The sequence below is a fragment of the Crinia signifera genome, chromosome 1, assembly GCF_055691185.1.
Source record: "Crinia signifera chromosome 1, ASM5569118v1, whole genome shotgun sequence".
Classification (NCBI taxonomy): Eukaryota; Metazoa; Chordata; class Amphibia; order Anura; family Myobatrachidae; genus Crinia; species Crinia signifera.
Genome location: NC_139217.1, coordinates 231,368,569 through 231,383,880, shown reverse-complemented (window position 1 = coordinate 231,383,880; position 15,312 = coordinate 231,368,569). Strand labels below are relative to the sequence as shown.

Here is a 15,312-nt window from a genome sequence, read left to right as displayed (position 1 = left end):
AAAGAAATATGTACCGCAGCTACATGGTCTTCCATTCATACTTTTTCCAATTATTATAATTTGGATGTATCTCCCGCCCACTTTGGGAAGGTGGTGCTCCAACAAGCTGTACTGTGATTATGTTTAATATATCCTTCTTGAGCATTATCTAGTTGTGTGGTTTTTTATTCATTATCCCTCCCTTATTATAGTTTTGCTTTGGTACATCCCAGAGTAATGGCTGCCATGGAGGGTGAGGAAGAAAGGATCTAATTATACTTACGATAATTCCGTTTCTTCCGATCCACTCCATGGCAGCCTAGAATTCCCCCCCCTGTAATTATCCTTTATATAGGAGACACTCGAAAGACTGCAGGGTGTGGAGGAAGGGGAGGATATATACCCAAGGTGGGCGGAGTCAAATCTACCTGTCTAAACATAGGAGCAAGAGGAAATAACCCAGAGTAATGGCTGCCATGGAGTGGATCGGAAGAAACGGAATTATCGTAAGTATAATAAGATCCTTTTTTTCTCAAAAATGTAACAGTGTAATGTGGGCTAGGTGAAATGAGGAAGAGAGGGAGATTGCTGTTATTTCAGGGAGTCTCCTGCAGAATGCAGGAGGGTAGGCAGCTATGCCCTTAAGGATGAAATACTGTACATCAGGGTTGCCGACTTTAAAAAAATCCTCTCCGGGAGAAGCCCTTGCATTACGAGTTTTGGGGGCGGGGCTTAACTGTGACGTCATTAAGCCCCTCCCCCATTACAGCAAATAACAGAAATAACTGATATCCATGGAGGGGGCGGGGCTAAAACGACACGATTGTGCCGTTTTAGCTCCGCCCCCTCCCCTGAGACCCGCGGATTGCGGCATATAAATGCCGCGATCGGGGGGCTCAGTGGGGGTCCCCCTGATTCCGGGAGGGTTGCCCACCCTTCCGGGGGCCGGGAGGAAGGACCCGATTTTCGGGAGACTCCCGCAAATTCCGGGAGGGTCGGCAACCCTGCTGTACATACATGCACAACTCACATAATTTCATATTTACAGAATTTATCCATAACAAACTGTTAGCCAGAAAAAGGATTCATGTACTCTATGGTGCTGTAATGCAAACAAGATTGGAAACCACTGGTTTATGGTTCTTCTACATGGGATTGCTCTAAAATACATGATGACACCCACATAGCAAGCCTGCCTGCCACTCTGCCGGACCAGTCACCAGACCAGAGCAGACAGCAGAGAGAGAGACCCCACACTTGTAAACCACGCCCCCTTCCGTTCTACGTCACTATACCACGTGACAGCGCTGCCATAGCGACAATGATGTAACCGCTTCTATTACAGTCATACACAATACTGTGTCTGACATTATACTACCGGCATCCGTAAGATTGCCGCCGTCTCACCTTGTCCTGTTACCGCCATTACGTGCTAGCACACATAGGACGCAACAGCGACACCCTAACCCTCTATTACGTTGTTGTTAAAGTTTTATCCAAGTAATTTCTGTCCTTTTCCGCGTGCGCGCGCTGTTGCAGGGGTAAGGTCACGCGCTGTCGTCTTCTCTGGTCGCCCGTCAGCCAATCCGTATAGGGAATGGATGTGAATGCGCGCGACCCGAATCGGTGTTGAGGAGGAGCCTCGTGATTGGCTGTCGCAGGTGTCAGTCGGTGGGCGGAGCCCATAGTTTACTACTTAAAGGTGTTATTCGAGACGGCAAGCCGCCATTTTGAGAAACTCCGTCGGAAGAGGCAGAAGGCCGGGAATTTTCTGGTTCTTAGACCAGAGAGGCCGGATGGTGAAATCCTCCCTCCAACGGATACTCAATAGCCATTGCTTTGCCAGAGAAAAGGAAGGAAATAAAAGAAGCTGCGCCATGCCTCTTCTGAGTATTCCCAGTAATAGTGAAAGGTAGGCGGCTTCCTCCTACGTGTTAGAGTCGAGGCCAGGCGTGTGTCCGCCGCCCGCTCTGTCTATGACGTACCCCGGCGTTTCGCGTGTCTCTTTAGGAGTCAGCGGGTTCATGTGGGTGTTGCCATGGAGGCCGGGTTCTAATAAAGCTGTCACAGGAACGGGCAGGGCTGGCGTGACACTCAGGCTCACTATTTTTTGGGGTAATCTGAGGTTTGTGTATACGATGCTGAGGCTAGGCCTACAGTAACCAAGTGAATGAGTAATTTATCGCCCTCCCTTTGGGCTGTTTCACACAGTACGGTTCCTGCCGCACGGTGAAATCCCGTACGGCCAGGGAGCCGTGCCGCACTCAGCAGTTGTGAATGGACACTATTGTGTCCATTCACACGGGACGGCCACGGCCCGGCCGCACGGCTGCAGCCGGATCCCCCCACTGGAAGGGACGGCTGCCGGGCTGTGGCCATCCCTGCCATTATAAAATTCTGAGTGCGGCGCGGCTCCCTGACCGTACGGGATTTCACCGTGCGGCAGGAACCGTACTGTGTGAAACAGCCCTTTGAGTGCCACGGCAATAAATGTGTGCAGGCCTCCATCGTGTTGTGTGGTTTCTTTTGTTTAATGTGCGTGTGACTTTGGAGCAAAAGATAGTAAGCTAATATGGTGTATGCTTGAGACCAGCCATTCTGGAGGGTGGGGGGTATAATACAGTACATGCCCTATGTGGAGCTGCATTCTAATTATTGGAGTACTTGCGGCGTGCTTGGTTTAATATTGATGTTGATTTATGTGTCAATATTCCAACTCTATTCTTAGTATTTGGCTTTTCTGTTTCCTCCTGTAGAAACAGCTAACTTGTGTGATGGTTTGCAGGGTTTCAGAAGCTATTTTCACGCGGCTTCATTTCTGCATATTCCCTACCTGACAGTCTGTAGAAACCCCCTTTTTCTGAAACTTCTATTTTATATTAATCTTTTATCTGGTCTTGTATGCTAATCTATATTGCTTTCATAAAATGGCTGATGGCTTAAGGCCTGCAATGATTGTGCAGTTTTGCAATCTCCTTGTGGCCATGTAGTGTAAATGCTTATAAGCAATTGGTAGTAACTGTATGTAGCTTTTAGTGTATTACAACATGCTGACACTTGTGAATTTTCTTCTGCCATTTTGAAGGTCGTTTTCCAGCTAGATATTTAATGTGCTCTGGGCATGGCTATAATATAGTTAATTGAAGTGCATAATCTCCCACAGCTGCCATTCTACAAAATAGAGATTTTATTTTATTAATGCATCGTGTATTCTTCAAATGGCTGTTCCACAGGGATTCCAATTCCCCTTTGGGTATCTGCTTGTTTGATCTGCTGAGATGTGAGTTGCAGGTTGAGATGGTGCATAAGGAGGAGCTAGAACCTCATCCTGTACTAGGGTGAAAATGGATGCTGAAAAATACATTATTAAATATTGTGTGCGGGCTACAATTTTTATAGGTTTGGCCAACACTCTAAAAAATTATGTTTTCAACTTGTTGGATGCTACTGTGATTTTAAATACTTTTATTGAGGGATCATCCTTGCAAGGACTGCAATTTAGTTATCTTGTTTGTTCAAGACTGCAGCTCCACATTAACCAAGGTGCTGTTTCTTGTACAGATAACTTGCATAGCTTTATAAAACCACGTAAGAGTGCTGTCTAATAACAAACAAATTATTTCACCCAACACTTATTACAAATAAAACCTGTTTAGCCTAACATAGGGAACAATTGTACCAATGTTCCATATTCTTAAAAGGAAAGATGAAACTGACACATGAGATGGGGTAACAGTTTGCTCCCTGCTATCATTAGGTAGTTATGTTAATAAGCTCAAGTACTTAATCCTACTTCTACCCCTTTTACAGGGTCCAGGGTTGGACCTAGCTTCATACCCCATTTACACAGCACTTTGACCCAGGTCTGCACTGTTTACGCTGAACCTGGGTCAGCACTGCTTTTCCCTATGGATTTTAGGATAAACTGCCATCCAACTTTCCCTCAATGATTTAAAATAAAAATTAAGGCATGACTAGTTAGCATTGAAAAATGTTTTTTTTTAGTAAAATATTTTTCAAAATTTAATTCACTGCTCAAGCACACATAGCAGTATAAAAGTGCAGCATCACCCATGTGCTCTCCCCAGCCCCTTCCACTGCAGCAGCAGACCGAATCTCCCATGTGCTCCCCCCCCCCCACTTTAGCCAATTATGATTTCTGTGTGCACTGCCTGTATCCTTCCTTTGCCACTGCAGCGCACTGTGGAAAGGCGTCCAGCACTTCTGGTACCCTTTCAGCACTACCCAGATGTCCCAACCGGGGTTGGTACCATTTACACCGCCCACGACCCAGGTCCAACCAGTGTTCAACCCTGGTTAGGAGACCAGTGTTACTGGACCTGGGTTGACCCCTTTTACACCAACGCTGACCTGGATCCGACCTGGGTTATTTCTTGGTGTAAAAGGGGTATTAGATGGGATATGTCATTATTGACACCTATTGGGTTGACCACCAAAGGGCGGCGCAAGTATGTTGACAATGCAAGTTCAACAGTCAAAAGGTTGACATGAGTTTTTACTGCCAACAGGTGGTATTTCATGCCCTTCCATCCACTTTGGCGTGGTGGGAGAATAAGTGTGGCACTTTGCCCAAAGCATGATGATCCATGAAAGGTTATGCGGTATGCTTAGATGGTGTGCATGTTGAATAAGTTGCCGTTGGGACAAAAGTGAAAAACTCATGTTTACTTTTTGATTGACCTAATGCATTTGTCGACCTTAGGCATGTCAACCTACTTCAGTTGCTGGAGTGGCCAGAGTTACTGCTAATACCAGTTCTACAAAGGTGCACTCAATATACCCGGTACCAAAGGTGGTGGCCAGAGGAAACCATTAGCAGCACTTTGCAGCAGGGGCCACAGTTTCGCAAATGCCAGGTTACTAAATTTATAGCACCTGGTGCCAGTGGTTAATTGCCCTTGGGGCTTACCTGCACTATATGGGGGGGGGGGCTTGGATGAGTCCTGAAGGTACATGCTGTGATTATCGCATGCGTTTTGGACTACATCGCATGCAATGGGATCCAGTTCAAATAGTCCATGGGGTGTGAATATATTTACACATGCAGCTCATTGGGGGAGTTACCTTTTTTTGCTTCCATGCAGGCAGTACTTGATGGCTCCAACAGAGCAATTCAGTTGTACTGTTCAGGTGTGTTGGGGTATGTTGATACACATTTCAGCCCCCATGCTGGCAAGCTGAAGTCTCCTGTTTGGGTGCCAAATGTGAATTTTTGGGTTCTAAGATCTGAGTAGATGGCTAAATTAGAAATGAAGCACAAATTGCTCAGGGTTTACAACCTATGGTGATGTGCAATCACCTGCAGAGATGCAGTGCATACGGCTTAAATTGCAATGTTTTGCCTATAATAAAGATTATAGGTGAAACACTGCTCGGCACACCTCACAGATGCGTCACATGATGAGCCACCTGTTCTTAGGCAGCTTGTTTAGCACAGTGCACCTGTTGCCCTGTGTGTACAGGACTTTACAATGGAGTTTAGCTCCCGGTCAAGTGCCAATGAGCTGTTTGTTTCCTGCAAAAAGCCCACTGAGTGATCTGTCAGGGCAGGTATTCTCCAGTGAGAACACTGGCCCTGACAGACTATGCTGAATCTTAATCGCCAGGCGATAGCGGTGGAGTTATGGGGTATTTAAGCGATCCAGTCAAGCCAAATCAAACGTTTGTGGCCAGCAGTCACTAGATGACATTGACCACAGCTATTCATTTGAAGCCACTAGTGTCTGCACTTGCACCCCTGGGGTTGCAAGCTGAAATACATTCACCCATTTAAGTACTCTGATCTTTTAAAAGAACATCCGCCATGGGCAGCTAAACCAGACCATTATGAGCTCAATCAATGCCAAATAGATCAATTGAATATTGCCCTGTGATCTATTGCACTTTAGATAGATCAGGTGTGATAGAACAACTTAATTCAGATCTAAGCATACAGGATTATCATTCCCATGAGAGTCAATGTTAAGCAGCTTCAACCATGCAGAGCGCATGACATGTCGCATTTATGGTGTGACCAGCAACAAAGCTCCACTTAACACTGGTTTTTGCTTGCAAGCAAAAATAAATGAAGCCTTGGGACATCGCTGTGCTAAGCAATCTTGCTGAGTGATTTAGCATCGCTCAGCAAAATATCTACCTAGGTAGGCCCCTTTAGCCTGAGCTAAATTCCAGCATGACAATGGAATTAGTTTTTTAAAAATATGTGCATAAAGTAACTCCTTAGTAGCAGGTATTAATGACAAATGTGATCACTTCTGTTATGAAGATGTGCAACAAAGGGTTATTGTAGCGCCCGTTTTTTAAAATCTGGTTGGAAAAATCGCATGGGATCTGATGCGATTTTCCATAGGATTCAATGTTAACATAGTCCTGTTCCTTTCCCCACTATTCAAGTGGGCATAGAGTTAATTTTATAAAGCGCAGCGAGCCCTGTTTTCCGCGGGGCTCGCCACGCTTTATAAGATCAACTCTATGCCCACTTGGATAGTGGGGAAATGAACAGGACCTTGTTAATTGAATCCTATGCGATTCGATGTGATTTTGCCGAAAATCGCGTTGAATCGCATCTGATTGTATGCCTTAAGGTAAAGGTGGCCATACACACGCAGATTTATCTACAGATCTGTCTGGAACAAAAACATGGGTATGGATGAGAGCAAATGACAGTTGACCATTTGCTTGGAAAAGCTGGAAAACAAACTGTCACTCATCCATAACCATGTTTTTGTTCCAACCAGCCAGATCTGAAGATAAATCTTACTAGTGTATGGGCACCTTAAGGCATACAATCAGAAAATCGGCATCCCAGATACTACATAAGTACCGAATATTATATTGCTGTTCTCACTTGTTCCTAGTTATGTTCTCCTCTGCTTGTTAATTGTAATCCTCGGTGTCCATAGTTAAACTGGTATTTGGGTGTCCATATACCTCGTATGAGACAGATATTTTATAGGCTCCAACAATTAGCAGGTGGTGGTATCCCGGGTGGAAGTCCAGTTTCAGATGGTATGGTGGAAACCAAAAATGGAGGTGGGAGAGCTGATCCAAATGGAAAGCATTTTTCATAGTCCAACAGAGGCTTTGCCTGGCCTGACGTTTTTTGTTTTACTCAGACAACTTTTTAAAAAAGGTGTGAGCAGCTAGCATAAGCACCTGTTTATCCACTTAGATGGCATTTTTTTTTCTTGTAGATCGTTTGGTCTACAACAGCTAGGTCGACTGCTTTTTTTTTTTTTTTTAACCTGAATGTCCACATGAACACAGTTTGATGTGCATAGCTTGCTATGCTTTGGGCACACTATTTTACTCTCCCATCACGCTCTAGTAGGGCATGAAATACTGCCTAGATCCAGGTCGACCTAGTGGTTGTAGACCTAATGACCGTATCCCAATTGTACTGGGGCGATGATGAAGGTAATTTTCTCTAAAGCTCTGTGGAATGTGTTCTATATATAATATGGTAGTGTTACTGCAGAATGTAGGATGTTCTCATTCTACACTAACTTTTAATCGTGCATTATTTTATTTCTTCCAGTTCCAGGGTCTCTTTCAATTGCTGTAGTAACCTGGGTCCAGGGCCTCGGTGGTGTTCCTGATGTCCCTCACCCACCCCTGAAGATCCCAGGTGGGCGAGGGAATAGTCAGAGGGATCACAATCTTTCAGCTAACTTATTTTATTCTGTAAGTATTGCGTTTTCCTCAGTTTAGGCAAAATGTCTTGTTTGACCAAGATGAAGTAGTGAATTATTAATGCTGAAAAATAAATTTAGTGATGTGGCATTGTTCATGAGAATGGAGGTGGTAGGTAGGACTGACAGTTGGGGTTCTGACTGTTAGTATGCCAACATCCGAATCCCAACAGCTGGTACTCCGACAAAGGTGTGGGTGAGTGCAAAGAAGTCCCTTGCAGGCCATGGGCCCCCATGATAGATAATAGCCCCTGACTGTCAGGTGTTTGGGAGTTGGGATTCCGATCGTCAGTATACAGACATACAAATCACAACTGTTGGGAAGTCATCTGGCACCCCATGAGAACCTGGTCTTTCAAGCTCAGGGCTACTTGATACTGGAATGCTCACTGCAAAAAATATACATGCGTTCACCCCAGCTTTGTGTAATGCTGGCTGTAACATGTATTGCTGCAGTACCTATGTATTCTGTCAAAGAACAAACAAATCTAATTTAATCATGCCCAAAAAATAAGACTTGCCAATGTCTGAAAGAACAAAAAGCACTTGCGTAACCACATATGAAACTACTCCATCTAGAGAGATCACAAGATAATCCATCTAGAGAGATCACAAGATAATCTTCCATATAAATGGAATATTTGCTTAGTTTAGGAGTTTCCTTTACACATTATTGCCCTGGTCATATCAAACTTGATTCTGCTGTTCTCTTCAGACTCCCATATGCTTGTGAACATAACTTGCATCTTATGTTTAGTTGTCCTAACGCAATCTCTGCATTAAATGAAAAATGCTGCTTTGGGCATAAAACCATTTGGTTTGGTAACTAAGTAAAAGGTCACTTTATAAATAAAAGTGACATTACTTGTAAGGTTAGAAAGTGGTTTAAATGTTCAAACTGTTTTGTATCCCTTTAATACAAATGTTCCCTCTATCGGGAACATTGGAAGCCAAATCTTACCGTGTGTTCATACCACCTAACCAATCACTGACCCACTTTTTTTTTTTTTTTTTTTTTTAGGATAATAGGCTGAACATAACAGAGGAGCTTACGTCCAATAACAGGACCAAAATTCTTAATGTGGAATCCAGGCTATCAGATGGCAAGCAAGTAGACTGGAGAGCCGTCTTAAACAACAATAACCTGTATATAGAAATCCCAAGTGGCACACTCCCAGATGGGAGTAAAGATAGGTAAGTTACTAATACCATTCAGTGAGCTGTATTCTTTACTTATCCAGTATTACCCCTCCTTTTAATGCACCGGAGTGGTATCTCTAAACTAATTGAGCATCTGCCACTATATATGTCAAAAATGTCTTCAGAAAGCTTACAGTCCACCTCACACGTTTTCAAGATTACTTTTGAGAGATAGATAAAATCAGGATACAGATGGAGCTTGGCCCATCTTTGCAGGGGCTGGTGTTTCTAACGCCATTCCCGCCAGGGAGCGTGCGTGCCACCTGGCAACGGAGCCTGCCTCCGTTCCCCGCTGTTGCCACAGGTACCCCGAGCGCCCCCCTAACCCTGCCCGTCTCCCTGAAGCGAGACTGGCAGGGACACGCAGCATCCCCACCGAGAGACTGGGACTACCATCTTAGTGAAATTTTTTGTTTTAGGTCTGTGATGCGGCAGTAAATATTTAATCTTCTGTGTAGAAGTATCCTTAAGACATTGGTTTTTGTACACCATTGTATAATTTAATCACTAATCCTAGATTATAATTTTTTATTTAGTTTCTTCTGCAGAAGGTAATGCAAGGTCTGTACATGCAATACTTATTGACTGGTCTAACCTAATCAGATTTGTATAAAAAAAATACAAAACCAATGACTCAAATGTCTGAACGCTTACAGTTGAAGCTACAATATGAAGGAAGCTTGCAATGTGAGACTTGTCTGTCACTTTGCGCAAGCTATACTTCTGGCAACTTGATACCTCCTGAACTGCTCACATCATTGTGCTCTATGCCTCCTGACAATTCTAATTCTAAGCAATGTTACTATAGCGTTTTACATGCAGTTATTTTAAGTGGGTACACAAGTAAAGATCTGTCTGATGGGAACAAATGTCATTATGTTTTGGAGAAAATGACAAGCAATTTGCTATATAATCTATCTATTTCATACTCTTCCCACCAGACAGTCCGCCAGTTGGGTTATTAAGCATATGGTAAGGAGCATAAATAGATCTCTCGATAAACTGTTTGTTTGGGACAAACCCATTAATCAGCTAGGAGGTCTGGTGCATTAGACTTGGTCAGAAAAGGAAATCAAAGGAGATCTGTCACAAATAGTGGACAATGTGGTTAGAGCACTATGTTGGTACCCCACAATCTTACTAGTAAATAGAACTATACCAAATTAGCATACCAGTGTAAACTCCAATAAATGTGGTAGCTATCTTGTACATGTGATGACAGCTTAAGTGGGGAGGGGTCACTGATGTCTGTAAATCAGCAGCCACTTGAGTGGCGCTCAAAATGCAAACGTAGTAGCAGCAGACAATTCCGGAACAGGTATCTGTAAACTGTCACCCAAATATGATGGTCCACTTGTATTTACTAAGAATTTGGTAAATCTGAATGGAATGGTGTATTCTTCAGGTGTAAATCCACACATCCAGAACAGTTTAAATTGTAATGAGCATATAGTTAATGAGTTAATTCAATAGTGTCCCTTTAAATGCTGCTAATGGGTTACAAAGGTCTCATTGAAGTACCCCCATTCCTGACACTGCTCCAGCTTTAGCCTCCTTTGTGTGGAATGTGGCATGCTGTAGGACAAACTGCCTGGGTCCTGTTGAACGGGAGGCTATAGTATCTCTGTCCCTGACAGAGGTACTATAGCCTCCTGTTAAATTGTTTGGTGCCCAGCTCACCCCTTTCTAATCCCAAAGTTTATAAATTCTGTCATTTATTTAGAAGGCAGTATTAATGCTGTTAAAGTCAAAAGGCACTAAAGGGGTGGATTGCTGCTGCATCTTTAAATGCTATAATCAGTCCAGTTAGCAGCCTTTGTTCACTCCCTTTCAAAAGTGCTGGTTACCCTATGGCAGGGGTGGCCAAACCTGTCCTCAAGATCTACCAACGGTGCATGTTTTCCAGGCAACCTGTGGGTCTATAGTAGGAATGAATGCAGCATGTTTTAAAATGTGACAGTTAGTAATGACTACAGCTGTGCAGCAGCTAGGTAACCTGGAAAATGTGGACCGTTGGTAGATCTCGAGGACCGGTTTGGCCATCCCTGCCCTATGGGGTAGCAAACTTGAGATCATGCTGTTGTGTACTTATCTCCTTCCCCTTATAGCTATTGCTTGTACAAATTATGTACACCTCTGATGGTAAACCTTCCCTATACATGACAGTTGCACAAAATTAGGTGTACCAAATCTACAATTTGGAACAGTTACTTGTTACTGTCATTGAAATACCCTAGTAGTTCCATTTTAAAACGTTTAAGGCTGCAATGTGAAAGTGCCAGAGTTGATTTACCGGTTAAAGTTAACCGGTATTTCAACACGGTTAAAAAGCGGAGTCCTACACGTTTTAAAGCCTTTTTTGGCAGTTTGAACCGCTCTATTTCAATGGCTTGAAACATGTCCCTTGGGGGTTGAATGTTTGAATGGTATTAAATGATTTTTAAAAATGTTTTCACCTGCAATGTGAAAGGTCTCAAGGCTCAGACCCGTTTAAAGTCCCATTTAAGAATACCGTGTCATTACCCATTTCTGCAATGTAAAAACAGTATCAGTTTAATAACCGTTGCAACATTTATTTATTTTTCTTCTAGTTTTGCTGTTCTGTTAGAATTTGCGGAGGAGCAACTCCAAGTCGATCATGTCTTCATCTGTTTCCACAAGAACAGAGATGATAGAGGTAAGGGCTAATAGCTGCTATCTGACAAGTCATTATCAAAGACCCATTGCATGCTAACTGTAGTGAAGTATTGACTACATGTTTTAAGTAGTAAAAATGAAGATTCAAACTAGACAGCAGGCATGATCTCTACAGTATCCCAGAACTATATCAACTTAAATCATAAATATGTTAATGTTATCTTCCATAACACTTGGGTTGCTCTTATGTAACTGTTGTGCTTAACACCTAAAGCTTAAAAAATTGCATCATTATCTAAAGATATACATTGTTTAGAAAATGCAGTTTGGCGTTGCTTTGTAGTCTTTGCTTTATGTTCATGGGCCCAAATGGCACCAGCTCACATGCTGACACCAGTGCACTTAATAGGACCATGTAGGGAGGGGGGTGTTTGCGAATGCCTTGTACATGTTTCTGCATGGAGAACAATACTGTGACAGGTTAGCCCGTACATGCTCTTAAAGAAAAAGTCCAGAGATTACATTTTATATATGTATCATTGCTTAAGCCCCGTACACACGGGGGAGATATATTGCTCAGCCATATATGGCTGAGCAATATATTGCTCAGTTTCTCCTATTCATCAGCGACCAGAGATGGTCGCTGATGAAAAATAAACTGCCGGGAGAGCCCGGCAGTGGTAATCGGCTGGTCGCAGGAGCATGTTCCTGCGGCCAGCAATCTCTACATGGGTAAAAACGGGAGCACGCACCCGGCGATATATCGCCGGTGCACACTCCCATCGTGGGCAATATGGTCGCTTAGTGACCATATTGCCCACGTGATTATACAAAATCACTTTAGACTGCCTGGACAAATCACTGTTTGAGAACAAAAGTGGGTTCCAGTCTGAGGCAGTTCTCAAACTCTGTCCTCAGGACCCCACACAGTGCATGGTTTCCAGGTCACCTGACCGGTGCACTAATTTACTGACTGATGCATTTAAAAGAATCACTAAGTGCATGTTTTGCAGGTCTCCTTACAGAACCTGTGGTTTGAGGAATGCTAGCATCTTAATGGAACATGTAGGCAAATGAGCCATATTCCAGTGGGCAGCAGGGTAGTCTGTAGATGCATGTGATTTTTTTTTTTTTTTTTTTTTAAAAATTTGTTAAGCACATACATACATACATACATACATACATACATACATACATACATACATTCATTCATTCATTCATTCATAGTGCTTGTTGGGTTATAGGTTTATGCACTGACCTAGTGCAAGCAATGTTCTGATGCATAAATAGCCTTCAATATGGTTTCAAACATTTGCATGGGTGCTGAAATTGTGAAATGGAAGCTAGTATGTTTTCAATAGTCTTGTGTTAATTGCTTTACTGGGTGCCTTATGGGCTCCCAATGTAGCAATTTAATTGTTGCTCCAATTATCCACAAGACCTTTTTTCAGCGTCCTGGTGCTGAGGAGAAATTTGTTTGGTTCGGGTGCACTCACCAGAACATTGGAATAACTTGGTTGATATAAGCTTTTAACCCATGACTTGGGCACATGTTTAGTAGTAATCTAATCAACACAACAGTTAAATTGCTACAACAAGCACCAACTACTTAGTGTCCTTGGGTTTGCCCCTGGCCCTTGCAGGACAGATGCTAATTTTTGTGAACATGGGCATCAATGTTAATGCTACATTGCAAGTCTCGTGTAATTTGAACATCCTATTTTTTATCTTCCCTCAGCTGCACTTCTACGAACCTTCAGCTTTTTGGGCTTTGAGATTGTGAGACCTGGACATCCCCTAATCCCTAAGAGACCAGATGCTTGCTTCATGGCTTACACGTTTGAAAGAGATTCTTCTGATGAAGACTAGAAATCCTGCAATGTCCTGCATCTTTAGAGCTTTTTTCTTTAGTCATCGATTATATGATGAGTTGTGAGAAGTTTGATTAACATCTCCGTCTTTCTGGTGTGGTTGTATTTTTGCCTTGGTTGCTTATCCAGGGTGGAGCAGGTAGTTGGGACAAGATGTTGATTTTTATTTTTTCAACCCAGATATCTTCTGAATTTGTTTGCATGTTTTGATGTTGAATAAATGCGCACTCCAGATTACTGCAATGTCATTGGAGGTTTTATGTGTTTTTGTGATATCAGATGTCTTGCTTTAATTCTCTAAATAAAACCTTTAAATTTGTTCTTTGTGTTTTTAGTACATAATTAAATGTAAATCTATGGTGTAGCCCAGGGGTGGGGAACCTCAGGCCCGGGGGCCGTATGCAGCCCAGGTAGCCGAGTGGCCCTCCCACCCGGACGGGTGGCTTTGCCGTGAGTCGAGTACAGGGGAATTCTTGTAAGAGTCTGTAGTTCTCGCGAGGCTTTTAGTCTCCGGCTGCTGTTGATTGTCAGTCCTATTCAACGGGTCAGTCCTATTCAACGGCAGCTGCCGAAGCGTGGGACAGCTGCAGCAGGACAATTTGTAAGAGAAATTTTTACATATGGCCCCCAAAAGATCCCCCCCCCCCCATACAACGGCCCTTGGCGCAACAAAAAGGTTCCCCCACCCCTGGTGTAGCCAAACACTAAACCATGTGACGGTAGATGATGAACATCAAAGTGGGCATAAATTACTGTTTGTCTTTATAGGCTGCAATCTCTAAAATCTTGTGGTTCAGTGGACAGAAGGCCCTCCAATTCACAATATCTTCAGCACTTATAAGTGGAGTGGTATGTGCATCCTTATATTGTATAGTGTGAAATTCCTGAATTGTGTCCCTCTGGCTGTGTACTGCTTCCAGCGTTCAAGATAAATGCATGTAGGATTAATGCTGCTGCCTTCAGGAACCAGAAATGATGTGGCTAAGCTGACAGACTTACTCGGTCACCATTACTAATTTCAAGTGGGGCCCATCCTTATGCAATTGGATAAAGTGACCCTCCTGTATGGGCACCATAATAGCGCAGTGGCAGACACTTCAAAGTTAAGTATTGCTGGTAACTAATCTATTGGAAAACCATTACAGTAACTTATGCAAGCAGGCATCTTGCTACTTGAAATAAACATTTGTTTCATTGCACAATCGGTATGTCAAATGTATAGTAATCTCAAACTGGGTTCTTTTTAGTCTCATTGAACTGGAGAGATTATGTATTTTTTTTAGAAATGAAAATAAATGAAGTGCTAAAACTTACGAGCTCTCCCGGGGAGCTCAGGACAAATTGAGGCGAACAAGTCTTCCTAATGCATTGGTGTTCCAGTAAGGCAGTGTGAGTTCCTAGCATAATTAAGTGCACATAAGCAGTAATGGAGCAATAACACCAAAGCATTTCCTCATGTATAAGAACTGTATGGCTTAAAATGCTCAAAGTAGCATTAAGCTGAGTACACAGAATTATCTGAACAAAAATCTGGTAATGTACTATTATCTTTCAAACAGTGATCATTCGGATTCAGTATTGAATCCCGGCGTTCAGAATCCCGACAGCCGAAATGCCGACAAGGGGGGGATGTGGATCCCCCCCCCCCCCCCCTTGCGGGCTCGCTGCGCTCGCCACACAGCGGGCCCGGTGCCTCGCTACGCTCGGCACACTAATTTATTCTCCCTCCAGGGGTGTCGTGGATATCCACGGAGGGAGAATGTGTCGGCATTTCGGCGGTCGGGATTCCGGCCACCAGGATTGTAACTGCATCCCGATCGTTCAGACAAATGTGTTTAAGGCTGTACTACATGAGTTAATCCAAACAATAGGGTTATCTTTTTTTCCAGCAAATGGTTGACTTCTTTGCTCAC

The 15,312-nt window shown here is 43.3% G+C and overlaps 1 protein-coding gene across 1 annotated transcript; it reads left to right on the top strand.

Annotated features, from left to right (window-relative positions):
- Window positions 1-1,692: 1,692 nt before the first annotated feature.
- OAZ1 (ornithine decarboxylase antizyme 1) lies at window positions 1,693-13,718 on the top strand. The gene is given in 6 exon segments (XM_083179404.1): window positions 1,693-1,891; window positions 7,538-7,595; window positions 7,597-7,683; window positions 8,713-8,885; window positions 11,483-11,568; window positions 13,267-13,718. Coding segments are annotated over 6 exon segments (651 nt in total). The 5' UTR covers window positions 1,693-1,775; the 3' UTR covers window positions 13,398-13,718.
- Window positions 13,719-15,312: the final 1,594 nt, after the last annotated feature.